Source organism: Microtus pennsylvanicus, chromosome 13 (genome assembly GCF_037038515.1).
Source record: "Microtus pennsylvanicus isolate mMicPen1 chromosome 13, mMicPen1.hap1, whole genome shotgun sequence".
In the NCBI taxonomy this organism is placed as follows: domain Eukaryota; kingdom Metazoa; phylum Chordata; class Mammalia; order Rodentia; family Cricetidae; genus Microtus; species Microtus pennsylvanicus.
This window is the reverse complement of record NC_134591.1, coordinates 37,748,152-37,773,799: the sequence shown is the minus strand read 5'-3', so window position 1 is coordinate 37,773,799 and position 25,648 is coordinate 37,748,152. Positions and strand designations below refer to the sequence as shown.

General features: G+C 45.4%; 1 protein-coding gene across 4 annotated transcripts in view; it reads right to left on the bottom strand.

The window, feature by feature from the left end:
- Dnajc6 (DnaJ heat shock protein family (Hsp40) member C6) overlaps positions 1–25,316 on the bottom strand; it is a 155,649-nt gene extending 130,333 nt beyond the window's left edge. The window contains exon 1 of one of the 4 annotated variants that reach the window (XM_075945856.1): positions 25,102–25,316. In XM_075945856.1, the coding sequence (XP_075801971.1) occupies positions 25,102–25,216 (115 nt within the window). In that variant the 5' untranslated portion in view covers positions 25,217–25,316. Of the gene's footprint in view, positions 1–14,343; positions 14,800–25,101 lie in introns of those variants that run through there. The other 3 variants (XM_075945857.1, XM_075945858.1, XM_075945859.1) reach the window with 3 other exon arrangements.
- Between the last annotated feature and the right edge of the window lie 332 nt (positions 25,317–25,648).

Below are 25,648 nucleotides of genomic sequence, written 5' to 3'. Positions count from 1 at the left end.
GAAGGAAGGAAGGAAGGAAGGAAGGAAGGAAGGAAAGAAGGAAGGGAGCATTGAGCAGAGAGAAGGAGAGAGAAAGGATGGGGAGGGAGGAAGGAAAAGAAAAGAAGGAAAGGAAAGGAAAGGAAAGGAAAGGAAAGGAAAGGAAAGGAAAGGAAAGGAAAGACAAAGAGGAAAAGCTTATTTGGGGCCCACAGGTTCCGAAGTTTCCATCCTTGTCCAGTCAGCTCTATTGCTTTGGGGCCTGCAGTGAGGTCATGGTGAAGGGCATTGGTCAAGCAAAGTTGTTATATCGTACCAACTTGGAAGCAGAGAGAAAAGATGAGCCAGGGCTCCCAAACTCCCTTTAGGAGTATACTGCCAGTGACCACCTCCCTTCCATTAGGCTTCCCCTCCTAATGCTTCCACCATCTACAATAACACCATCTGCTGGGGACCAAGTCTTCAAGGCATGAGCCTTTGGGGGACAGTTGGTATGACCTACCTACGACCTGTCTGACTTTGGGTGGGTTAGGTCTCAGCACTAATCAATGCCTCCGTCGACAGAACAGATATACTAATACCTACTTCTATGTGGCAAAACATTGTTATAAAAATATCTCTTGCATCCTAAGAGGCTGGAAATTTTACTGGACCTCACAGCCAGAGTTAATAATACACATTGAGGTCACTTATGACTTAAGATTGCTATCCTGGTGTGTATTCCGCCTGTTTGTTTAACCTGCTTTTCAAAGAACAATGTGACAGCCAACCTTACTTGCCTTGGGGTCCCATGTAATCAACTTTTACAACCTAAGCTAATGCATAGCTTTAATCTTAAATTATATACTCTTCCACATTCTCACCCATGGGTAATGTGCACACATGTGTGTGTGTGTGTGTGCGTGTGTGTGTGTGTGTGTGTTATAATAATAAACACTAGAAACAGCAAATAGATTGAAAACAACCTTACAAAGCAAATATCCACCATAAATGTTGGAAAAGACATAGACACAGACACAGGGGAGAGACAAGACAGCATCCAGGCAGGCATAGATATAGACTCAAACAACAGGCAGGAGTTGATGGACAACACAGGGAGAAATGAGTAGAGAATTCAAATATGGGCTCACTCCTGGTTAAATTATTCAAGGGGAAATTTTTTAATTTCTTTTCTAGAATGCAACATAGACACACTTTGAGTACTCTGAGGTTATTACTAATGTGTTTAAACCATTAGTTTGGGGATTACCTCTAGGTTTAAATGTGAAATCACACGTGTGTTAGTTTCTGTTCTCGTTAGTGTGACAAAATATCTGACCAAAGCAACGTAAGGGAGAAAGGTTTACCTTGCTTCATAATTTGGGAATATAGTCCATCAGGCATTTAAAGCATGGTGGCAGGAGCGTGGGGCAGCTGTCACATTGAATTCACAGTCAACTTGTTCTCTCATTTTTATTCAGTCTGGGACCCCATCTATAGAACAGAACTGCTTGTGTTACTTGTGGCCTTATACCTTTCTTGAAATGCCCTCACAGACATACCTGTCGTGTTTTTCCACAATGATTCTAAAGGCGGCCAAGCTCAGGCAGACCTGTAACCATCCTGTGTTAAACCAGCAGCCAGCAGCAACTTTGTTTCAAAGCACTAACCTACTCTGTAACATTTTTATATCAAATGCATCCTTAAAGGAGTTACACGAAAACCACACCTCCTTCCTGTCATTTCTCTTGTGGTGCCTAGCCGTCTGTGGACTTCTTAGTCTTAAGAAGTGATGGATACTATAAATGATCAAAGGAGAAAACCAAAATTATCCCCATTCTTGGTAACTGAGAATTCTGCTAGTCCAGTGGCCCCAACACTCATAATCAACTGGCCCTTCCACAAAAGAGGTCGTGGGATGAGATGGATGATGTGGAAGGCTGTGGTGTAAAGACACTGAGGTGCTTCAGGCTGAAGGGTCTTGACCTTGCTCATGGATGGAGTGAGCACCTGAGAGAAGAGGGCTTGATAATGGGGGGGGGGGCACATTTGGAGCAGGACTTCCCATAAATGGAAGGGAGACACCGAGGTAGCAGAGAGGGGTGTACAGGAGTCGTAACGCTCAAGTTCTGGCAGGAACTCAGCTTTGTGACTTTCCCCAGGAATTAGGAGGGTGGAGGGCTTGCAATGGACCCTGGGACTCAGGTTCCGAGGGAAGACACCTAAGGCAGGAAACAGAGTTAAGAAACAGTTTGGAAACCACAGAAGAGGCTTTTTGAGAGCCGGAAAGCTGAGTTCAGAACCCGTAAGTTTGTTTGGTGGAAAAGTAGATCATTTGAGTATCACTCCACACCCATGGTAGTGGCTAGATGAGGCATAGTTACGACGGCACACGCTCACAGGAGTGGAAAATGGTAAACACTTTGGTCAACAGCCTGGCAATGCCTTTTAGAATTAAAAGAACGTCTTTACCATATAATCCAGCAAATAATACGGTCTTGAGCTCTTTTTCAGATGGAAATGAAATCTTAGCTTCACACGGGAAGTTGGTTCCCCATAGGCAGGACCTGGAAAGGACTCACGCATCTTTAAACAAGCCGTGGTGTGGGCGTACCACGGACCGTAAGTTCACATTACCTCCCTTATCCTCGAGGAAACCAGGCTGAGGGAAAAAAGCCCAGCAGACTTCATGACTTCATTTTGTAAAACTTACAAAGTAACAACTATAAAGATGAAGAACAAATAGATTTGGGTACCCTAGATTAAAGGAAAGGGGTGGCTATGAAGGAATAACACAGGGAAGTCTATAGTCATGATTTAATTGACTGTTTTGAGTGAAGTAGTGGTTACTCAAGATCACAAGTATGCTAAAAAGTTGCACAAAGCTCTACACACTAACACATGGATGAGTTCATGTGTGATTCATACAATGTAAATAACTCGGTGATGTACAAGTGTCAGATTCCTCTCTCTGACACAGTACTAGAGCGGCATAGGAGGTTTAATGGAGCATATAATAAGGTTCAAGGAGACAGGAGGACCTGGGGGTGGGCTGGCTACCTATACTATCCAAGTTGGGAGTTCTGGGCTCAGCAAGATATCCCACCTCGATAAATAAGCTGGAGCACAATCAAACAAGACATCTGACATCAATTTCATGCCTGCACACAAGCTTACAGATGCACAGGCTCACATGTGCAGATAAGTAATAAAGTTTTACGTGGAGGGAACAGAAAGGATGTCCAGGACTTGACTCTGCGTTTCTGAAATATCCTGCAACTCTATAATTTATTGATTTTTGTTTGTGCTGTCATTGTTGTTGGAGGTGGTTTTCGTCTGTTTGTGTATGTCTTTTTAGCTGTGTAGTGAAGCAGACTTGAGCTCACCACTCTCCTGCTCAGGCACTGTGGGTAGGTATTGTGATGTGAGCTGGTTGGGTCTTGTTGCCCTTTCATTGTTTAAGTCAAAAGCACAATAAGCCGCAAATGAATGATTTAGCAAAGACTCAAGGAATAGCTCCTGTGTGCTAGGTTCCGTATGAACCAACAGGGATGTAACTGTGATGAGATAAAATGACCTCAAGGAGTTTGAGATTCCCATGGAGTCTGATCCTGACAAAGTCTCTTAGGAATGGGAAAGACAACATCCACCTGGTCCACTGGCTCATTGCCTGTAACCATGGCTGCTTTCCTCAGACTCGCTTTGGCTCTGGGGACAGAGCTCCCTGATTTTTTAATTTTTTTAATTTTTTTGTCCCCAGAGCCAAATGGATAAGGTTCACAAGTCCTTCCATCCCTTCTTGTCTGGTGACATTTAACAGTTTCTCCCTGGCAGCCCAGCCTAAGCTCTCATCACCACTTCCTTCATCCGAGGACAACTGGCCTTAGTCCTCTCCTTAGATCCAGAGGAGGAACATGGGACCGGCCGATTGGTGTACTGTTTTCCTGGCTTTAAAAGCCTCCACATGCATTAAACACAACATTTTGCTTAAAAACATCAAAGGAACTGAAATCGTTTTACATATGTGCTGTGGGAGCTCCTTCTGCTCCTTCAGCCAATAGCCTTTAAGATACCAGCCCACTTGGGAATGGTCTCTTTTGCTTTAAAAAGCAGTGGTAGCCCTGTTCTCTCTGTCTCTGTCTCTCTCTCTCTCTGTGTCTCTGTCTCTGTCTCTGTCTCTCTCTCTCTCTCTCTCTCTCTCTCTCTCTCTCTCTCTCTCTCTCTTCCAGCTCTACTTCCGGCTACTAGACTCTGTTCCTGGTCACGCAGAGGACTGTTGTCTAGGACAGTGATCTGTAAGTTTCCCCCTTAAATAAATAACCCTTTTATTAATCATTCCAAACTGGTATGGGATTGATTGTTTTGTGACTTACGTCTACACATATGACACACACACACACACACACACACACACACACACACACACACACAAAGAAATGAGGCTCCAGGAAAGTAAGGGACTTGTCCACTTAAGTTTTCTCCCTCTGTTTCCTTACCTTCTTTTCCTCTTTCTCTATCCCACACCCCCGAAAACAGGTACTAAGGGACCAAGGTATGTTCAGATTTTACACAGCAATTAAAACATAAAAGTCATGTAAGAGAAAATTCAGAAGTCCCTGGGAGTAGGTTGTAGGCCAGACCTGGAGTCAGAGAGAGCCCTGGAGACAACTCCAGTGCTAAAACGAGGAGAACCCTGAGCCAAGCTGACAGGAGAGGGGGAAATACTGATCAAGCAGAAGGAATAGCATGTGGGAAACACACAGTCTAGCCTGATGGCTACCAGTTCCAAGCTGAGCATGTGTGTGTGTGCATGCACACACGTGCATATATGTACACACAGGTCCATGTAGATATTGTTATGGTTTGGATATTAAGCCTTACCCAAAGATCTATATGCTAAAAGCCTTGGGAGGTGGCAAAATCATTGGGAGAAGAAGGGTTTTGTGGAAAGAAGTTGGGCAACCGAGGCATGCTCTTGAAGGAAATATTGGGATCCTGGGTCCTGTTTCTCTCTGTGTATCTGCTCCCCCTCTTTCTCCTTGACTGCCATGTTAATAGGCTTTATCCATAACATGGTCCGATCATCCCAACATGATACACTGTGTCAACAAAGCCCCATAGCAGTAAGGCCAATGATCAAGGACTAAATACTCTACAACTGTTAGCCAAAATAACCTTCCCTCCTATAAGGTATTCTCAGGTATCTTATCACAGTGACAGAAAGCTAACAGTACATGATATATGGATATGCATATATGTGTATATGTATATATATATATATATATATATATATATATATATATATTAATACCTTGAGGTTAATATTAAGGATAGTAACAGTGTTGATTGCTAACATCTTAGTAATCATTAATACTTATTGGTTAATTTTGAGAGATTTATAGTTTAATTTTAACATATGGGTTCACAAGCTAAAGATCCCGTCACTATATCCTCGACAGGCTATGTCTCAAAGGGGAGAGAGAAAGAGATCTACCACTGTCTTTCTTCTCTTAACCTACTCTTCTCAGGGTGGAGGTGTCATTTGTTTGTAAGATAAGGTTCTCTCTGTGTAGCCCTGGCTGTCCTGGAGCCTGCAATGTGGACCAGCCTGGCTTCGAACTCACAGACCCACCTGTCTCTGCCTCCTGAGTGCCACCAAACCCAGCTCTTTATCCTACTGTTGTGGCATTAAGGCAAGTGCCTTCCTCAGGGGCCTCTCTTCTCCTAACACCTTCCCAGATTTTCCCAATTTATCTTGCAGCAGTAGGAGTTACAGCCGGTTCAATTTCTGCAAACTACAACCACCCCCTCAACTTGGAAGAAGGATCCTACAGTTAAGCAACACAACACCAAACTAAAAATGGCCTGGAGAAGATCAGCCATACCTTAGAGCAGGTTCTTGTCATGTTTCACAAGCACAAAGTCTCCCTCTCTCTGTCTCTCTCTGTGTGTCTCTTTCTCTCGCATATGTGACCAAATGATTCTTAGGTGATAATTTAAAAAGGAAGAAGCAGCTCCGCGGTTGCAGTCTGAAATAAGTGTCTGTTTTTAAATGGCTGGAAAAAGAATGAGGACAAGAGAGAAAAGCAGAAAGGGGGAAGTGCTGCCTCATGCAGGATGCAGTAGGGGTATGAGAGCATCCTCAGGTCCCCATGTTGTGCTGGCTATCAGTGAGTTTAAAGCTATGAAAGAGCACGAATCAGAAGGCCTGACCATGGGTTCTGAGACATCCACAGCTTCCAGGTAATATCCCCCTTCCCAGTGACCTCATTCATAAAAATTAAGCTGACCTTGAGTGGTCCTCAAGCTTTCTTTGTTGTTTGACAACATCGGGGAATGCTGGCTCGTTTTTTGTAATCACAGTACTCAGGAGACAGAGACCCAAGGATGGCTGCAAGTTCACCTGGTGAACATATCTAAGCTCAAGGCCAGCCAAAACTAAATAATGAAAACCTTCCTCAAAATCAAAATTAAAAAAAATAAAAAAGACATTTCCCATCAAACCATCCACTTTTACAATTTTTATTCAGGTGTGTAACACATGCACGGAAGAGGGAACGGAGTGCACGTTCAGCTCAGCGTGTTTCCACGAACTGATGGCACTTAAACCCACAGTCAGATAATTGACAGGTCAGGGCGACACCCCAGGCCCTCCTGAGTGGCACATCTTCCATGCTAGCAGTGGAGTAGAGACGCTCATCAAGAGAGACGGAAGGAAAGTGCCAGTTTGTTTCTTTGTCTAATTTTAATAGAAAACGTGAAACCCTTTCCACAGCACCCACGACCATGCACCATCGATCACGTTGCCTTCCAGATCTAGGTCAGGTGAGCAGGGAGAGCGCTTTACTCTCCTGATGACTCAAGAGCCACCATACGTAAGTGAAGAGAGGGGTCCTAGAAGCATAGATGATCAAAGAAGGAGCCAAGTCAATGGCCAGATAGGACAGGAAGCTCCTGACTCCAATTAATATAGCACACGGCACTGAAACCAGGGAGGAAACCCACGCAATGCATGCTGGGTGCTGGCAAAGGTTTGAAGCAAGCCTAAAACAACTTCTGACTTAACCATTTAAACCCTACTGCTATGCACAATGTCTATATGTCAATAAAAACTCAAAATGTTGTTTGTTTATTTTAACATTTAAATACTGAATAGGACATCTGTCAGCTGGGGTTTTGTTGGTGGTTTGGTTTGGGGATTAGGCTGGGGGGTTGTTTTGAGACAGGGTCTCATTGTTTCCCAGTTTGAACTTCTGGGCTCAAATAACCCTCCCAACTCAGCCTCCATGGTACATGCCACCTTCTCGGCTTCTCCCAGAATTACACACACCCAGTGGCACTTACATACCCTTCAAAAGGCAAAGGTGACCTGGGAGTGGTGGCTCCCAACTGTTATCTTAACACCCAGGAGGCAGAGGCAGGAGAACTGGTACAACATCAAGGCCAGCCTGCTCTAGACAGCAAAAGCCAAGCCAGGCTCTGTGGCAACACCAGAAAAGGAAAACGAAGTGCCAAGGCCAGCAGGGCTAGGTGACTCACACCTGCAATCCCAGCTTGGGAGGCTGAGTCACAACAGCTACTGTGAGTTCAAGGCCAGCCTGGGCTGCAGAATGAGACCCTATCTGAAGAAGGTAAAGTACTCTGGAGAGGCGGTTCAGAGCTAAAAGTACATTCTGCCCTTCCAAAAACACAAGTGCACTTCCCAGTGCCCACATCAGCTCACAGCCCTTGAGCTCCAGCTCCAGGAGAGCTGACGTCCTCCTGACACCTGGATACACACAGCATTCACTCACGCAGACACACAGACACACACATACACAAAGACAGAAAACAAACAAAAAAAACTCTGTAAGAAAAAATGAAATAATCAACATACCTAAAACATAGAACCAAGCAATTTTAGTAACCACATATTTTAAAGTCCATATGTAATAATATTATAAACATATATAAGTCAACCATATGTAGGGCCTCTCAAATTTTTTCTGAGAACTAATATATCCACAGTCTGTCCTCTCACTACAGTAGAAGTAAATGAGAACTCGATAGTAAAATATGTAACTAGACAGAACCACTTCAATTCCCTAGTAATGACGTACACTTCTATGTGACCCTCTGGGTTAAAAAAAAATTGTAATAAAAATTAAAATAGTTTATAGTAACTAATTATGACACAAAACTTTCAGGATTTACAAAACAGCCATGCTCAAAGAAAAAGCTACAGCCTCAAACGAAAGTATCTTTTCTCCTTCTGCCATGTGGGTCTGAGGAACCACACTCAGGCTGTCCGGCTTGGCAGCAAGAGCGTGTCCACTAAGCCATCATGTCAGCCTCTATTCATCATTTGAAGAGAGAGCCTAGCTAATGCCTAAGGAAGAAAAGGTTTAAAAATGTGTAAGAATTGGAAATGAGGAAATAAAATTGTCTTAATTATAGAAAAATGTCAACATAAGAAATCCTTCTAAATCTAGAAACTATTCAAGTTAATAAGTGTATTTAGTGAGATCGCCGGAACAAAGCCAGCACATAAAAATGCATCGCATTTCTGTATCCCAGGAACAACTCAAAGCAACTGCAGTAGCGCGGAGGAGAATCCGTAACCAGTGGCATCAGCAATTTACATCCCTGATGTCCCAGTGTCTCCACTGGACGTGATGGCGCTTTGCTCAGCACCTCAGCACTCAGGAGACTGAGGCAGACAATCAGGTCAAAGGCCAGCCAGGGATGAACCAAGTTCAAAGCCAATGTGAGCTGAAGACATTTGGCAAGATCTTGTCTCAAAAGTGAAAGAAACAGGAAAATAGTGTAGTTTCTCCTCAGCTCAATTTCAATCAAAACAGTGCTATACTGTTTCCATCTGTTTTAAAGGCACCAAAATTACAGAATGGCTAAATACTGTTCTGAAGTTTTAATGTGGACTCTAACTCTTGTAAAGCAGGAGGGTAAAGAATGAGAGGTACAGATAAAAGTGTTTGCTTCACATGCACAAGGCCCGGAGTTTGATCTCCAGCACTGCAAAAAAAACAAACAAACAAAAAAAAACCCTAAACAAAAAGAGGAAGGGAGTCAAAACCAAACCATTTTGCATATAAATATTAAAATGTTCAGCTGGGTGGTGGTGCTGCACGCCTTTAATCCCAGCATTTGGGAGTCCTAAACAGAGGCAAGCAGATCTCTGTGAGTTCGAGGCCAGCCTTGTCTACAGAGCTAGTTCTAGGCCAGCCAAGGCTACCCAAAGAAATCCTGTCTCCAAAAAACAAAACAAGCAAGCAAATAAAAAGTTTCTTAGAATTGAGTGACATCTAAATCATCTAAATTGAGACATGCAAAGAGGGAGAAAGAAGGAGAGAATGTGCTCCAGTGTTCCAGGACTGCCAAGGCTACACAGGGAAACCCTGTATCCAAAAAATAAAAATAAAAAATCAGCAAGAATGGAAAAATACTTGATGGGTAAGGGCACTTGCTCTGAAAACTTAAGGACCTGAGTTCAAATTGCAATCAGCTATGCAAAAAAAAAAAAAAAAAAAACCAACACTGGCAGGGTGCTGGGGGAGCTGGAGATAAGAGAAGTCTGTCCAGTCAGCTTAGCAAAAAACGGTTCAGTGAGTGACCCTAGCTCAGAGCAATAAGACAGAGAGGAATGGAGGAAGACACCTGGCATCCTGTTTTGGCTTCTACATGTATGCCCACACATGCTCATGCTTCAAGCAGAAAATAAATAGCACACTAATAATAAAATATATACATTGCAATGCGTAGGCACTCAGGCAAAACTATGTTACAATGTAGCCATGCACATGCATAAAGCAAAAATTAAATAACACTTCAGTAATAAAATATATGCATTGCAACATGTAAGCACTCAGGCAGAACCATGTTACAGTATAGCCAGGTCCTTGCACCTGTATGTAGACTGAATGAGAAAGATAAATTATGTTGCAATTTCTTCCCACTGTCTTCCAAAACATGCAACATTGCTTTAGGCGGATTTTTCTGGAACAAAATTAAGTATTATAAACTTCTTAGATTTGATAGTACTTTTAATCCTGGAAATTTCACTGTGTGTATAAGAACAACATATCTTCTACACTCAGCAAAACTTCACCTCTCTTCAGCAAAACATTTGAAAGCTCACACAGGCTAACTCAAACAGTTCCGGTTTCTGCCGGTGAATGCTACCCAATGAAAAACTTACTAGCAGCTTTCCTGCTTCCATTGATAACCTTTGGCACGGGCAAATTTTCAGTCTGCCTTAACACATGCCCTGGACCCCTGAGAAATCATGTGATATTTATAGGTCCTTCCTGTAAAAATATCCTTTCACCAGCCCAACCAGGCAAAAGCGGCCATGACAAAAAGCCCTTGGAAGAAAGTGTGTCTTCTTGGAAGATATCAAAGGGGTCATGATGGCTAAGAAAAATAAAAACTAGCCTGTCTTTATACTTTTTGTGATGGCTGAATAGAGACCATATGTAATATGTGAGGCCTCAAGTCTGGGTCCGACCTTGTTCAGCTCCCAGTCTGATTCTGCAGTATCTTAAGTGAGAGCATCCAGGTCCCTGTCCCCCGAGAGTGCTCAAATCTTAGCCTCAGCACATTCAAATATGTTAGGCGCTTCTTCATTTGCTCGTAGAATATTTTATTTGTTAATATTAAATAATATCCCTTAAAATACAGAAACATTGGAGGGGAAATATTTTCTCTGTCTTTTGTATAAAAAAATCTACTCCCCTTTTTTCAAATCGTGCTCTCTTGTTCTTTCATATCTCTTCTTCTAAGACCTTAGTGATGAGTTCACAGACTTTAACGTGTCTATTTTTCAAACAAACTAGAAAATTAGTCAAAAGCCATTATTATACTTTCTAGGGTTCATATTTCTTTTCTTTATACAAGGTAAATTAATTCTAATATAGCTATAGGCAATTTTATCTTCTTTATACTTTTGTTATTATTTATGTAAACATGTGTGTGTGTATGTGTGTGTGTGTGAGTGTGTGTGTGTGTGTGTATGTGTGTGTGAGTGTGTGTGTGTGCCTGAGGAGGTGAGAGGAGCATCAGATCCCTTAGAGCTTGAGTAATAAGCAGCTACGAGTTGCCTGATGTGGGTGCTGGGAATCAAACTCAGGTCCTCTGCAAAAACAATACATGCATTTAACTGCTGAGTCATCTCGCCAGCCCCTAAACAATTTTTAAGCTAATTTTTAAATTAGCTTTAATTTAAATTAAAATTTTTAAAATTAAAATTTTAACTTTAAATTTTTAATATTAAAATTAAAATTTTAACTTTAAATTTTTAAATTAAATTAAAAATTTAACTTTAAATTTTTAAAGCTAGTGGAGTGACTTGTCTGCAAACCCCTACCTACCTGAGAAGCTTTGTGAGGTGAAAAGACCTGGGTTTAAATCCAATTCTACCGCTTTCTGTCTTTATGCTGCACAGAAGAATGTTAGTTCGTTTCTTTAGGTATCTACTGGGACAATATGTAAAGTACCTGGTTCACAAACTCATTGCTCATTAAATAGGCTCTAGGATGTCTATTACTAAAATCAGCGGCCGTGCTTGTCGATATCTACTTAGTTCACCTAACCTGACCTGAATCTGAAATAAATCTACTAAACATGTAGAGTCTTCATGCTGAGAAGGATCCCTGGAAAAGAACCAAAATGTAGGAATGGTTTAGAAGCCACTTTCCTCGTAAAGACAAACAGAGGAACCAGGTAAAACTGCAAGAGGTAGTTGGAGCCTACATGCTTAGTATGTTGGCAAACAGAACTTGAGCTTTGAAGAGCTCTGGTCACATGACTGTGTTCCGGAAGTGTGGGATTGTGGTTTAATAACTGCCTTCCTTCCTTTACCTGTTCTCAGTACATCTCAGACAGCCCAGCGAGGTTTTTAACTATGGAGGCCTTTTAGAACTTAGGCCTCTTTAGAACGTCATCTCAAAATGCTTTGCCAGCCACAAAATATCATATGTATAAGACAATTAAAACAGCTAAGTGTGTGTGTGTATGTGTGTGTGTGTGTGCATACATTTACCTCATACACTCTCTCACACACACTCAAATCCACTCTTCAACACAGACCCATCTCGCAACACAGAAAGAAAATGACCTGGAAGGCCCTTGGGAGGCCCTAGACATACATTAACTCATGACCTGTTTGGGGTCTTAGACACCTTTGCAAACCAGAGGGAGATTGTTGACTCTTCCTCTCTAGACAAATAGCACCCTTGCACAAGTGTGATTGCATGTTACAGACTCTGAAAACGAAATTTGTAAGTTTCATCATTCTCCGGTGTGTTTTGGTGAGGACTCAAAGAATACAAACATGACAACAGAATACAACGCCTGTCTGCACACACAAACATAACTACCTGAAACAGAAGCTCCCGAAAACAGGTCAGTCACGTACGTGCGATAGTTTCTAAGATAAATTTATCCTATGTGCCTGCCTAAAATGTTGCTCAGTTGTTACCCAATCCCCCACAAACTGGAAACGAAAATATATTAACATCATCTAACTAACATTTTTCTGCTTGGGAGATAAAGAAACTAAGACCCAAGGAAACCAAGAGTCTGGCCCCCATCTTTATTGAGAGATAGCTGAACAAGCCAAAACATGTCTATTTGGATCGCCAGCCCAAGCAAAAATTCCAAATACCAGCTCCCATCAAAAAGGGCAGAAGAGAGACCTCAGGCTTCAAGCATGCTGATGCTCTGAGGTGGAACGCTGGCAAATGCTGGGCTGGGCCTGAGCCTCTGATTCAGGCAGCTTTCTTTCTAAGTCATGTCAATGGCCTAGCATGACTTGACAAATAGGCAAATCTTTCCCCGTTCTCCATTTCTCCAGCCACTGCAACTAGCAAAGAAGAGCCCTCTCTTGGAACAGATTTTGAATACTTAGATCACACAGGCATTATTTGTCCACGAGTGGCAGCTGGCCGGGAAACAGGAGTGAACTGTCCTCTTCGCTTTCACCAGGGCCTCACACAGCTGTTTCTTCCACCCTGGGACTGCTTAATTAAAATTTAAACATCAAAACCACATGGATCAATGCGTGAATGTGAAGGGTCCAAAGCCTTTAAGTCCCCGCTGCCAACAACCTCAGGCCCCACCCCGTCACTTTTAAAGCCAGGAGAAGCCAGGATCCATTAAGACGCTGCCTTGCCTTTGGTAGATTGGAAAGCTAGCCCTGCCCCTGGCATCCATCACATGTAACCGACTCACGGTCTCTTTGCTTGGAAGTTCTCCTGTATGTGAGTGTGCATAAACCACTGCTCATCATGAGAAGGGAATCTTTTAACAAGCAGAGGTCAGACACCTGCGGGGGGCGGGAGGGAGCACACGGACTACCGAGCAAGAAGGCAGGCGGGGGACAAGCAAGTGGTCACCTGGCGCCGGCCTGCCTGCACTTGCACACACGCCTAGCCAAGGGCAAAGCGCGTGGTCCCGGGCAGTTTCGGGCGTGCGGGCACGCTGAGCAGCTGCGGAAAAGCGAAGCTGGTGAACCCCAACATGAGCCCCGGGTCACGGAGATGGCGGCCTATCCCCGGGCTCGCGAGGCCCCTCTTCGGGCACCAGGGTTGGGGGTAGCCAAGGATGCAGAAGGAAGTGCGGACCCTAAACCACGTGTACTCTGGGACGAACCGGGGGCCGTTGCTCCTCCCCTCCCCCCTCCCGCTGCGGCAGAAATTTGCCTGGGCCTCGGCCTTGAAAGCCCCCCCCATCCTCCAGAGTCCTTGTTGCGGGGGTGGGGTGGAGGGGTCTTTCACTTCAATCTGTTTTTGTCCTTGCCCTCCCCTTCAACAGAATTCTTGTGCTGGTGTTTCTGTTTTTTGTGCTTTTTTTTCTTTTTTAGAGGCGGTGAGGGGGCAGGGAATAGGGGGAGTTTGCGTCTGAACATCCCTGAGCAAGGTAAACAGTTCTGAAGGTCAGCGACGACTCCCCGCTGGTCCCTCCCAAAAAGATGAACGCTCTTCTGGAGATCGTCTAGAAAACCCGAACTGTTTAAGCACCAAGTTCTCCAGCTATTCCATTAATTGGTTGAAACCCTACATCTTAATGATTAACAATTGTAAACACTCCTCCAAAAATAAAAGTATCAAAATTCTGGAAGCGATTATAAAGAAAGCTGTGAGATAGGTTCTCAGTCAAGATTAATTCAAGAATGCAAAAAAATACACATATTTAGTGCTGCAAAAATGGAAAACTGAAGGAAATGGTATTTAGAAAACAGTCATTTAAAGAGGACATATATTACATAACTAAAAATTACGAATAGACCTCAGTAATCAAATTAGCCATCAGCACAAACTAAACAGGTCCATATTGTGGACACCCCCCCCCCAGCATCTTTTAGCCGCCCCTCCGCTGTCAACCCCTTACCTTTATTTTCAGAATCTTTCATTCTCTGTTCCCTCCCTGTGCTGCACGAAAGTAGGGAAGTCCAGCTGTCTGTGCAACCCTGCCTTGGGATTTGTCATTCACGGACAGTCAGCGGTCCCGGGGGCGAAGTCCCTCAACGCAGGAGCACCCAAGCTATGATAATGGCATGCAAGTCAGTGTGCAGGGTTATAATTTTGCTTATGCTGGAGCGGAAGGGATGAGGATGAAGGCAGACGTAAACACGACTTCCAAAACATGGCATGGAACCGGATCTGGAGCCTAGGTTTGCCCTTCTCCCTTTCCTGGAGTGAGTACCTCTTCGCCTCCAGAGAGACTCGGTTTGGTGTTGAACGTGGAAGGTCTGTGCAGTGGTCGAGACTTATTTCAAATGACTTTGGAGGGGGGTTTAAGAGCCCCAGCTTCCTCTTCTATACTCATGTGATGCTTCCTTCATTTATTTAACAAACACTTCTGGGTGGGTCAGGCGCAATTCTTAGCCCTGTAGTGTGCAGGACCAAACCCTAGCTCTGCTCTCAATACAGAAGCAGTGGGTGCCATACAGTGACCTGTGCCTGCTGCAAAGACATGATTCCTAAAGCCGCTTCACCAGGATCTAAATCAATGAGCATGGAAGCTTTGCAAACCAGCCAGTCAGTGACTCAACCTGAGCCTGAGGAAGCCAGACCAGGAGATCCCTCTACCGAAAGGCAAGGAAGCTTCCAGCAAACGTTCTAGCCATTCAGACCACACTGAGTTTTGTCTCGTTCTACAACTCAGGTACATCCCTCCTTTCCTCTGTTTCACCTGTTAGGGTTTCAGAGGCTTTATGAAGCAGGCACATCCCTGCTCTGGTAGCAGTTTTTACCTTCCGGTGAGAGAATTCAGACAAGCAATAAAAAAACCATAGGCGGGGAATAACGGAACGTGGCAATGAGGTGACAAGTGCCATTTTTAGACAGTGTGGCCAAGTGAGAGGATGTTTAGCTTATGAAAAGTGGGGCAGCATTATCACAGTCTTCCAAACATCTCTACTTCGAAATAGGGCCGGGTGTGGCATTCAATGGCACAGTATTTGCCTGGCATTTGCAGGGCATTGGATTTGACCCAAAGCATTGCCTTACAGCCCTCCATGCCCCTCTAAACAAAAGAAAAACAAGTTTAAAGCTGCTTTTTCAAGGCTAGTGAGATGACTCACTGTGTAAAGATGCTTGCCACCAAGTCTGACTCATGACCTGAGTTCAATCCCTGGGCTCTACATAGTAGAAGGAGAGACCCACTCCCCCAAATTGTCCTCTGACCTCCACACATGTAGCACAATACACATGCACACACATATGAATGCAAAATCGACGACTGTCATAATTTTTAAGTAAATAAATAAACCTTTAAAATAAATAGGGGATGGAAAGATGGCTCAAAGGTTAAGAGCACTGGCTGGTGTTCCTGAGGACCCAGGTTGGATTCCCACCAACCACCCCACAGCTCAGGGATCTAGTGCCCTCTTCTGGCCTCCTTGGATACCAGGCATGTACATGGTACACACACACACACACACACACACACACACACACATCTTGCTTATATATAAGCAAAACACCCATACACATGAAAATAACTTTTTAGTTAAAAATAATTTTTTTCTAGTTCTGAGCCTTCACAAACCTCCTTCCTCTACTACATGTTGCCTCACTGGTAGCTGGTTTTGTGTGATTTTTTTTCCCATTACGGATTGGAAAAACTGATGCCCAGAGAGATTAACTGATGAACTACAGGACCCATGTTTAGAGAAAACCAACAGAAAGAAATCCATCTGCTACTCTCATCCTCAGAACTTCCTGGTAAATACAGTCTTGACAAAGATATTCCAGTGGACAAGGGTGTTGAAGACCCGTCTGCCATTATCAACCGAGTGGTGAGGGCAGATGACTTAACCTCCCAGCATCATCTCCTCACCGATAAATAGGAGCTCATCCCACCTGCCCTGGTACGCTGCTAGGAAGACCAAAGAAGAGAAGAGCTGCAGAACTTGGTAAACAATGCATTCTGTCAATGTGAGGAGTCATTACCAGCTGCTTGGGCACATTTAAGATGACTAATAAGTGTTCACCTGCTCATGGCCGTAGCCATGAGTCAAGTATGGCCACGGAACAGAAGCTGTCTTGGTCACTAGGGGGTCCCTGGGTTGATTTCTAGCTGTTTACATTTGAAGACTCCCTGTAAAGTTGGAAATGTTTAAGCATTTGGTTTTGGTTTCCATTACCCCTTGGCAATGTATAATGGCTTTCTGCTGTTCTTTAGAAGGTTAGGGGCCAGTGAGGGGAGCGCGCTGAGACAGTTGCATCTTGAATGTCTCCCAGAAGCCCATGCAATAAAGTCTTGGTCTAAAGGCACAGCTATTTGAAGGATGGAAACCCTTTAAGAGGTAGAATCCAGAGGGGGATCTTTAGGCCACTGTGAATACAGTCTTGAAGTGGATTATGGGACCACAGCACCACCCCCTTTCTCTTTCCTGGCATGGGATAAACTGTTTTTGCTTTGCCATGGGATCCTCAATAATATGTTGCCTTACCACCAACCCAAAGCAATTTTTCAAACCTATCAGGGACTGAAGTAGATAAACCTTTCCCGAGGCCAGTGAAACGGCTCCGGGGGCAAGGACACTTGTTGTCAAACCAGAGGACCTGAGTTCAATCTCTGGAACCCACATGGTGGAAGGAGAGAACTGACTCCCAAAAGTTGTCCTCTGAACTTCACATGCACGTATGCACTCATGAACAATAAATGTAAAAAAAAATGTTTAGGACAACCTGTTCCTCTGTAATTCATCTCGCATATTTTGTTATAGAGATGGAAAGCTGAATATCACAATTGTGTTCATTTTAACTCCTTCATATCCACCTTCTGAGCCTCGGGCCTGTACATCACATCCAAGAACTGGGCGTTCTCCTTCGAGGATTGTCAAACTATGCTGGGTAGGAGCATCAGGGGGCTGAGATGCTGTAGACCTCATGCCCTCCCTTCACTCGGCGATACTATTCGTGTTAGGAACTCTTCTACACGTAAGGAAGATGCAGCGCTGAACCAACATTCAGTCTTGGGGAGCTTGTGGCCTCCAGTTGAGGAATTCCTAATTCGGGCAAACAGATGCCAGACCTGGGTTTGAATATTAGGGGGCAAAAGGGCTTTGAGGCAGAATAGACTGCATCCAAACATGGACTGTGCTATTTACTTGCCCCTAGAGAAAGTTAGGGTGCGTTCTGGAGCCTCTCTAAAGTTTCCGTTCTAACCGTATGGGTTGAAGACAGTAATGAGACCATCTCATAAGGCTGGATGAAGCACAGTGACCTCAAACGTGAAAAGGTACAGCACAATGCCATGAGGGAAGGTCACAGTCAGTGCTGGAAGATTAATAGGGTGACCTGAGTCAGCCCTCTGAGCCTTAGCTTTCCTCATAAACTAAGGAAAATAGCAATTAGTTTGTAGGGTTTTATTGTGAGAATTATACCCCAGGACGGAGGTAAAGCCTGTGGTATAAAGGAGCAGGGACCCACAAGCTACCTCACTCAAATTGCTTTTGCATCAGAGAAGAAATACCAGGATTTGAAGTAGTACGGAGAGGGAGGAAGGAGGGCTGCCATTTATATTTCAAAGGAAGTAATGTGTTTTTAAGTGTGACCTTCTCTACAGATACCTGCTCCCCCCCCCCCAACGCTGCTTCTGCAAGGTTTCAAGCATACAAAGGAGTTGAAAGGATTGCACAGTAAGCCCCATAACATATGCATTGTTGTGTCTGTGCATGTTTTTAACCTGTTCTTGGCTGCTCCTTAGTTTATCATGTGCTGGAGAGAGAACATGAGAGACAGACAGAGAGAGAGAGAGACAGAGACCGAGAGACAGAGAGAGAGAGAGTGCATGCCACGACGTGGTCATAGAGAGGTCAGAGAACGGCTCTGGGTAGTCTATTCTCATCTGCCACCTTTACATGGCTCCCAAGAAAGGAGCTCAAAATTAGGCTTGCCCTGCAAGTGCCTTTAGCTGTTGAACTATGTCACCTGCCCCATCTTATTATATTTTTGAGACAAAATCTCACTATATTCCCAAGCTGACCTCAAACTTATGATCCTCCTGTTTCTGCCACGGAAGTGCTAGGACCCTCAGCCACACCCAGATTTTCTCTCCTCCTCTTTTTTAAAGGTGGGGCGCAAGATTCAGCAGTCCTTCCGTCTTGGGACTATAGGCCTGGGCCACTGTATATGAGTAACTGAATATCTCTTTTTCCTTTTTAAAATCAGGTTGAAAGAGATTGAAGGTCTTATTAAATGGAAAGGGGGTTCCCCTCATGACACAATATACCTTAGATCTCTGATCCTCAGGCCATTACAGTTGGGGCCAGACAAGCTCTCTGAAGTTTTGACCTGCCTCAAGATCATGCCTCACTCAGGAACAAGAACAAGCCTTGGATTGAGTCTTTCCACTAAGGGGTGCCTCTGACCCCAAGCTTATGATAGAACCATAACAAAAGCAATTCTAAATAGCCAGTCATGTCATGATGCTCCGTCTCAATAACTAGGTTTAGGGAATGCCTCCAGCAACTCCACTGGCCACTAAGTCCTTGGCATTTCTGCACAGTCCCTTTCTTATTAGAAGCCACTTCTGAGTCACTCATGAGTCACAAGCATGCTGGAGAAAAGTGATGGCTTTCCCGGAAATACCACACTTGGTCTTTCTCCACCCAGGAATCTCTGTTTGGTTTGCTCCAAGCATCCAAGTGGCAGTTAGGAAGGTAAAATGGAGAGAGAAAACTCACTACCAAGCAATGGGGATGTGTACCTGAGCATGCCTGAGGGCAGGTGGCATGGCTCCAAGGAAGGCAGAGACACCAGGAAGCCAAGCTACCAAACAAGAGGAAGGACGTTAACCCGCAGAATGCCTACCACTTGCCAGGCAGTTCATTTTTATTGTCATTTGTATGTTTACTGGAGAACTCATTTGCCAAGTAGTGGTTTTATTGCAAGGATGCTCCCATCAAGCCGCCTCGGTTCAAACCCCAGGGTAGCAACTATATCCCTGTGGGAGCATGATCTAACCTTCCTCTGCTTTGGCCCTTTTCTTATTCATAAAATGGAGACTGTAAAACAAGGGTGTTCAGTCCAGGAAGATGGCTCAATGAGAAAGGGGCTCTAGCAGCGCTAGCTTGATGGCCCGAGTTTGATCCCCTAAACCCACAAGAAGCCAGATACAGTGGCCTCCATCAGTAATCCCAGCTCTCCTACAGGGCCAGAGCCAGGACCGGCTCCTAGAACACAGCACAGTGACAGAAACAATAGAGACCTCAACAAAGTGGGAAGGGAGAACCGATGCCTCCAAGTCTCCTCGGACATCTGTGCACACACACAAACAATTTAAAAGTATGTATTATGTGTATGTACATAAATATATATATAGACAAAACTGTATACCCCCATATATATGTGTGTGTTTGTGTGTGTGTGTGTGTGTGTGTGTGTGTGTGTGTGTGTAGGCACTCTTTAGCTGGCATACAACACTACACACATGTTACAATCCCAAATCTTAGATGAGAAAAATGACGGCGAGTGGGAGGCGAGGTGACATACCACAGCCACACAGACAAGAAGCAGCAGGGCCCGGATGCTCCACGTCATTCACAACTCACAGCAGCTCCGGGAGGGAAGGGCAGTATCCAATCATCCCCCTGTATCGCTGTGAGCTCGGTACCTCAAGAAATACTGGCAACTCACTCATGCCACAAGTAGCAAATGGAAGAACTGAGACTCAGACCCACACTTGACAAAGCCCCCATCTATCTCATAGGACAGTTTCACAAAATTTAGCTTATACTGGAGTTACTTCAGGGCTTAGTAAAGGACAGGTTTCTGGGCTCTGTCCCCAGAGCTTCTGATTTTGTGACTCTAAAGCAGTGTGGATTATTAGTACCTCTGAGTTGGAAGACCTCCCTCAACAGTTATGCACCTGTAGGCATAGTAGGTGTTAGGGAAAAAATCGGGCCTGAGACTGTCAGCAGAGAAGCTCTGCCACTCAAAGTGGTGACTACTTGCCAGGGCTTAACTATCTTGTATTTTCTGTGCATGTGTGTGAGTGTGTGTGTGTTACCTATACAAGTACATGCTAGTGTGCTCAGGAACAAGGGTGACAGATATGATCGGTCACGCCCAGCTCTAACATGGTCGCTCAGGATCTAAAATGGGGTCCTTGTTTATTCAGCAAGGGCTCTCCTCACTGAGCCATCTGTTCACCCTAACTCCTTTGACTCCTTTGAAATGTGATCTCATTTGATTCCAGGAACCATGATCTCCATTTAATGTTATTTAAAAGAGAAAAAAGACACACTGTTAGAAACAAGGAGTGAAGCTGGCTGACATGTGTTCTGCTGTCCTCCTGTCCTAGAAGAGAGTATGAGCTGGCACAGACTGAGCTGGTTCTAGCTGTGTCTTCCCAGGAAATAGCATATTTCAGGACCCAACAGGGTGAGGTGACCTCTAGTGAGAGGAACTCAGGGATGATTAGCATAATCCCAAGGGCTGGAGCCCTCTCCGGGCAACAGAAACGCACCAACTCTCTGGACAGTCCCTTTTCTACACCTAGTAGCCTCGAGGTGTGATTAAAGAGCCATCCTCTGGGAAGGGTGGATTATTGGAAGGGTTCATTTCTACTCCACACAGCTTGATCTCCTTTCATGGAGAAGTCTTGAATTTGATGCCAGAAGTGGAAGAAGATAAAAACACTACATAATTAAACTGAAATCAAGTAATTTATTAGAACCCAGAATATCTAAAGAATTCCTATAAAGGGCTGGAGAGATGGCTCAGTGGTTAAGAGCAGTGGCTGCTCTTCCAGAGGTCCTGAGTTCAATTCCCAGCAACCGCATAGTGGCTCAAGCCATCTGTAATGAGATCTGGTGCCCTCTTCTGGCCTGCAGGCATACATGGAGGCAAAATGTTGTATACATAATAAGTAAATTTAAAAAAAAAAAAAGAAAGAATTCCTATAAAGAGAGAGAAACGTACCAAGAGTGGGAACGGTCCGCAACAGGCTTTTCACAGAGGCCTGAGTGAGTGGCCAGTGTTAGTGAAAAGATACTTAGATTCACTATCTATCAAAGGTATTCAGTTCTCCGAAAAAGACAAAGGACCGTGGTGGTCATGGTTGTCATGATCATGCATGACTATTGGGAGCATGCCTGTGCAGGGCATTTGGAAGGTGGAGGTTTAGGTCAAGGCCAGCCTGAGATGCCTGAGACCATCTCCAAAAAACACAAAGCACTAAAGGGGCCCACGACATCATTTTATACACATCAAGCAGGCAAGCATTGAAATGTCTAACACTATCAGATTGCACTATATACTTATATGAAGTTGTGGAAGGATAAACTTACCTACTTTTAAACAAAAAGCCTAGCAGAACACGGAAAGGAATCAAGAAGCTCACCAGAAACAAATTAGCATAAATTAACATAAATCTTCAGAGGTCTATGTGGTAAGATCCTTTAAGAGCAGTAACAACAAAAACTTTATTACATTTTTATCCAGTAACTGTCCCTCTAAGTATTTCCATCGTATAAATAGTCAGGTGCATGTTTTAAGATTGTATTTGTATTAAATGTATATGTGGGGATGAAGGTGGGTGTCCACAGAGACTAAAAGTTGTTATTGGATCCCCTGGAACTGGAGTTACAACCAGTCAGGTCATGGGTGCTGGGGACTACACTCCAGTTCTCTGGAAGAGCAGCATGCACTAAAAGATGCCAGGAGGCCTCGAAGCTGTGTGCTTTCTTTCTCCCCTATGACTTGTGGGGCAGGCTGGGAGAGAGCTGAATGCTGCTACCAAAGGCCTCGCCGTCCCAGAAGATTCAGCTGCCCGAAGAGACGCAAGTTACGGTCTTCCCCACAACTCACTAAACTTTTCAGTCCCGTGACTACCCAGATGTGAGGTATAAGATCTGGACTGATATTTATAAAAATAAATTCGCCTTCTCTGAGCCTCTGGGAGCTACGCAAACATTAACCAGCACAGCTACAGGATGCCACGGGAATTAGCATCCCCATCTTGCAGATAATAAATGGGTTGAGTTTTAGGAAGATTAAGGGCCCCTGGCTAAGATCATGCTGTCTAATTTGGGGCCACTCATTAGCAGCAGACTAAAAGGATAGTCTTTCTGCCATCAGAGAACATGGCCCGAGGTGTTCAAGCGATAGCAACGTCATCATGAAGAAAACTTCAGATGCCCTTTTTCAGAACCGATAAAGCCGGGCTATGGGTTTCTTTCATCACGTGACAGTTCATCTTAACTTCCGTGAACACATGGGAATCTGTTCATTGTGTGCTGGCAGAAAGGGTGAGTTAGCCAGTTACCTGCTGTGAGTCCTCTTGCAAGGCATTCAGTATCCCCTCACTTTTCCTCTCAAGTACAAAATGGAGGGGGTAAATAACATCTACCCTTCTTCCTCCAGGCCTGTTTTCAAGATCTGACCAAGACTGGGTACAGTAGCACTGAGAAAGGAGAAGAGGCGGGACCTCTGTGGGCCCTGGTCTAGAGAGCTCCAGGCCAGCCAGAGCTACATAGTGAAACCATGTCTCAGAAAAAAGAAATGACAAAAAGGATAAAAATCTGAGCAAGCTCTTGTTTGAATTAATCTACTAGGTATCATTTAATTCCTTCTTGCTCCTCTCTTGCTCTGTCTGCCTCTCCCGTGTCCCCACTCCGAGGCAGCCTCTCACTGATTCCCTCTCCCCACTCGCCCCTCCCCCAATAAACCTCTTGTGCACATACAAAAAAAAAGTATCATCTTATAGTTATATCATAATAGTCTTATCCCCAGGATGTGTAGGGAACAAAAAGAGGAATGTACAGGGATGTGTAGCCTAAAGAGCTGTGGCTGGACCGTACGATAGGAACCAGGAACAGAAGCAAAGGCAGAGGATGCTGTGTTCAGGATCGAACTGTATTTGCTTGTTTTGTTTTTCTCCAGGCAGGATCTCAAAATATAACCCTGGGTGTCATAGAGCTCACTCTGTAGACCAGGCTGCCTTCACAACTCACAGAGATTCGCCCTGCCTCTACCTCCCAAGTGCTGAGATCAAAGGTGAGGCTAGAACTGTAAAATTCTAAAACTCTCCATTCCTTCCTTCCCAGAATCAGGTGATGCATACCATGGTCTCTGAAGGAGTAGCTAGTGCTATCCCAGGACCCAACAACCTAGAGGAAGAAGCTGACCATCCTTAGCCCCATTGACCATCAGTAGCAGATCTTGGTAGCCATAAGGAGGAAGCTTTATTCGCATATTAATTAAAGTAGGAAGACGAACTTTAGAAGCCAGCAAGGTGCTGAGTGATGATGGGCTCAAGGGTCTCTTTTCTGCCCACCAAAAGCTCATGTCCACGGCAATAAATAAATATTTGCAAGACATTCATCAGGTTTTATACTCCCTACTCTGCACCAACACCTTACAGCTATTAGCTCTTCCTAATCAATCATTTATTTGATCCTTAAAGCAACGGGGTAAGGGTGGCTATGTCACCATAGGGCTCTGTTGACATCTGGCTCAGGGCTGGATCTGTCGGCCATTTTAAATCAGGGCATGTCTGCCTCACAGAGGAAAGATCTTTAGAAGAAAAAACAGACAAAAAGGAGGAGACCAGACCCACACAAGTACCGAACGCACACTTCAACTGGAGTGAAGGGTAAAGAGGACTGGGGAAGGTGTGAGCTGTTATACCAGACGGGCAGCCACAAACGCCCTGCAGGGGATGAAATTCTAAAGAAGAGGTTACAGGTGGCAGGAAAGGCTTCGGGAGGGAGGGACCGCGTTTTGAGTGGCAGTCAGCCAGGCAGCTAGATGAGGGCATGGCCACTGCCGGCTGAGAAACCGTGAGCCCATAAACCACGTTGTTCCCTACTCAGACGCCTTTCTGCCAGTGATAAATGTCTACTCTTCCTCCCCGGCCTCAACTTGCCCTTCAACTCTCACTTAGCCCTCGCTGAGCACCTCGGAGCCCTGCGGCTGTTTTCCCTGCGGGTAGACCGCTTAGCCAGCTGCTTACTGGAGTAACTCAACAGGTCGGAGGCTTCCTTTTGGCTCTGCCTCGGGCCTCCTCCACACACCCGTGTCTCCCAGCTCAGTTCCCAGGAATGGGTGGCTTTAGGAGTGTAATGTCGGTCTCCCTCTCTAGAAATGGTGTCGTGCGCAGGACTTTGCCTATCTTGCTCCCTTCGGGTCCTTGCAGAGAGAGGGGCTGGATAAAAATGAACGGAGTGATGAGTAGCTATGAGTTGAGGCCCTGAAGAGGACAGAATGGCCTGCGCCTGGAAAGCAAATGCTTGTGGCGGTGCTTCTGGGTAACCTGGAGTCTCCGAGCGCCTACAGGTTGGAAAGGGGATGGGCTGGGTGCAGATGGGGAGATCCCGGAAGAGAGCCTGGGGGGATCGTAACAACGCCCCAAAGGTACCGCACTGCAGGGGCTGGGCCAGGCGTGGGATCCAGGAGGGAAGCCAACCTGCGTGAAATTCTGTCGCGTGTCACCCACAAATCCCCAAGTGCAGAGCCAAGCCCGAAGACAAGACGAAGGGCGGGGGAGGGGGAGCACACCGGGACCCGCCCCTGCCCTGCAGAAGCCTGGGAACCTCGGGCCTGCCCCCCCCCCCCCCACCCCGGACCTCCCAGTGCCCGCCGCCACCCCGGTGCCCTCCGCCGCCCCGTTATCCGCGGGGCGCACACTCACCCCGCTCTGCCCGGGGAGCTGTTCGCGTCCTCCACAGCCGCCGACTCGCACGCCACCGCCGCAGCGCGGACAGCAGCCTAGGGCTCTTAGTGCCTCCGGCTTCGGGCGCGCCCATAAGTGCTCCCGCCCCTTCCCGCCGCTGCCAGGGCCCCCGGGGTAGCCGCCACTGTCGCAGCAGCGCGTCTGCTTGTGCCCGGGCCACTGCCGGGTGGACGCGGCCACGGGGGAGGAGCTTGCGGCGGGGAGATTCAGTCCGTGCGTGGCGGCCGGTCCCGCGGTACCCCGACCACGAACAGGTGTGCGCGGCCACAAACACACGCTCTTTGCTGCAGAAAAAGCTGTGCGTGTTCTGCAGTAGCCAGGTGTCCTAGACTAACGCGGGAAACCCCAGGAGAGCCTCGATCCTATCTCACGTCACAGAGCGAGCATAAGATCGAAAGGAAGGTTGGACAGGGGAGCACGGAAACACAATTCTTAGTTAAGGGATCCACCTTAGGGTTGGCAAGAGACTTGACCCTAGAGTGGCTCCCAGGAGCCCAGGGTGATG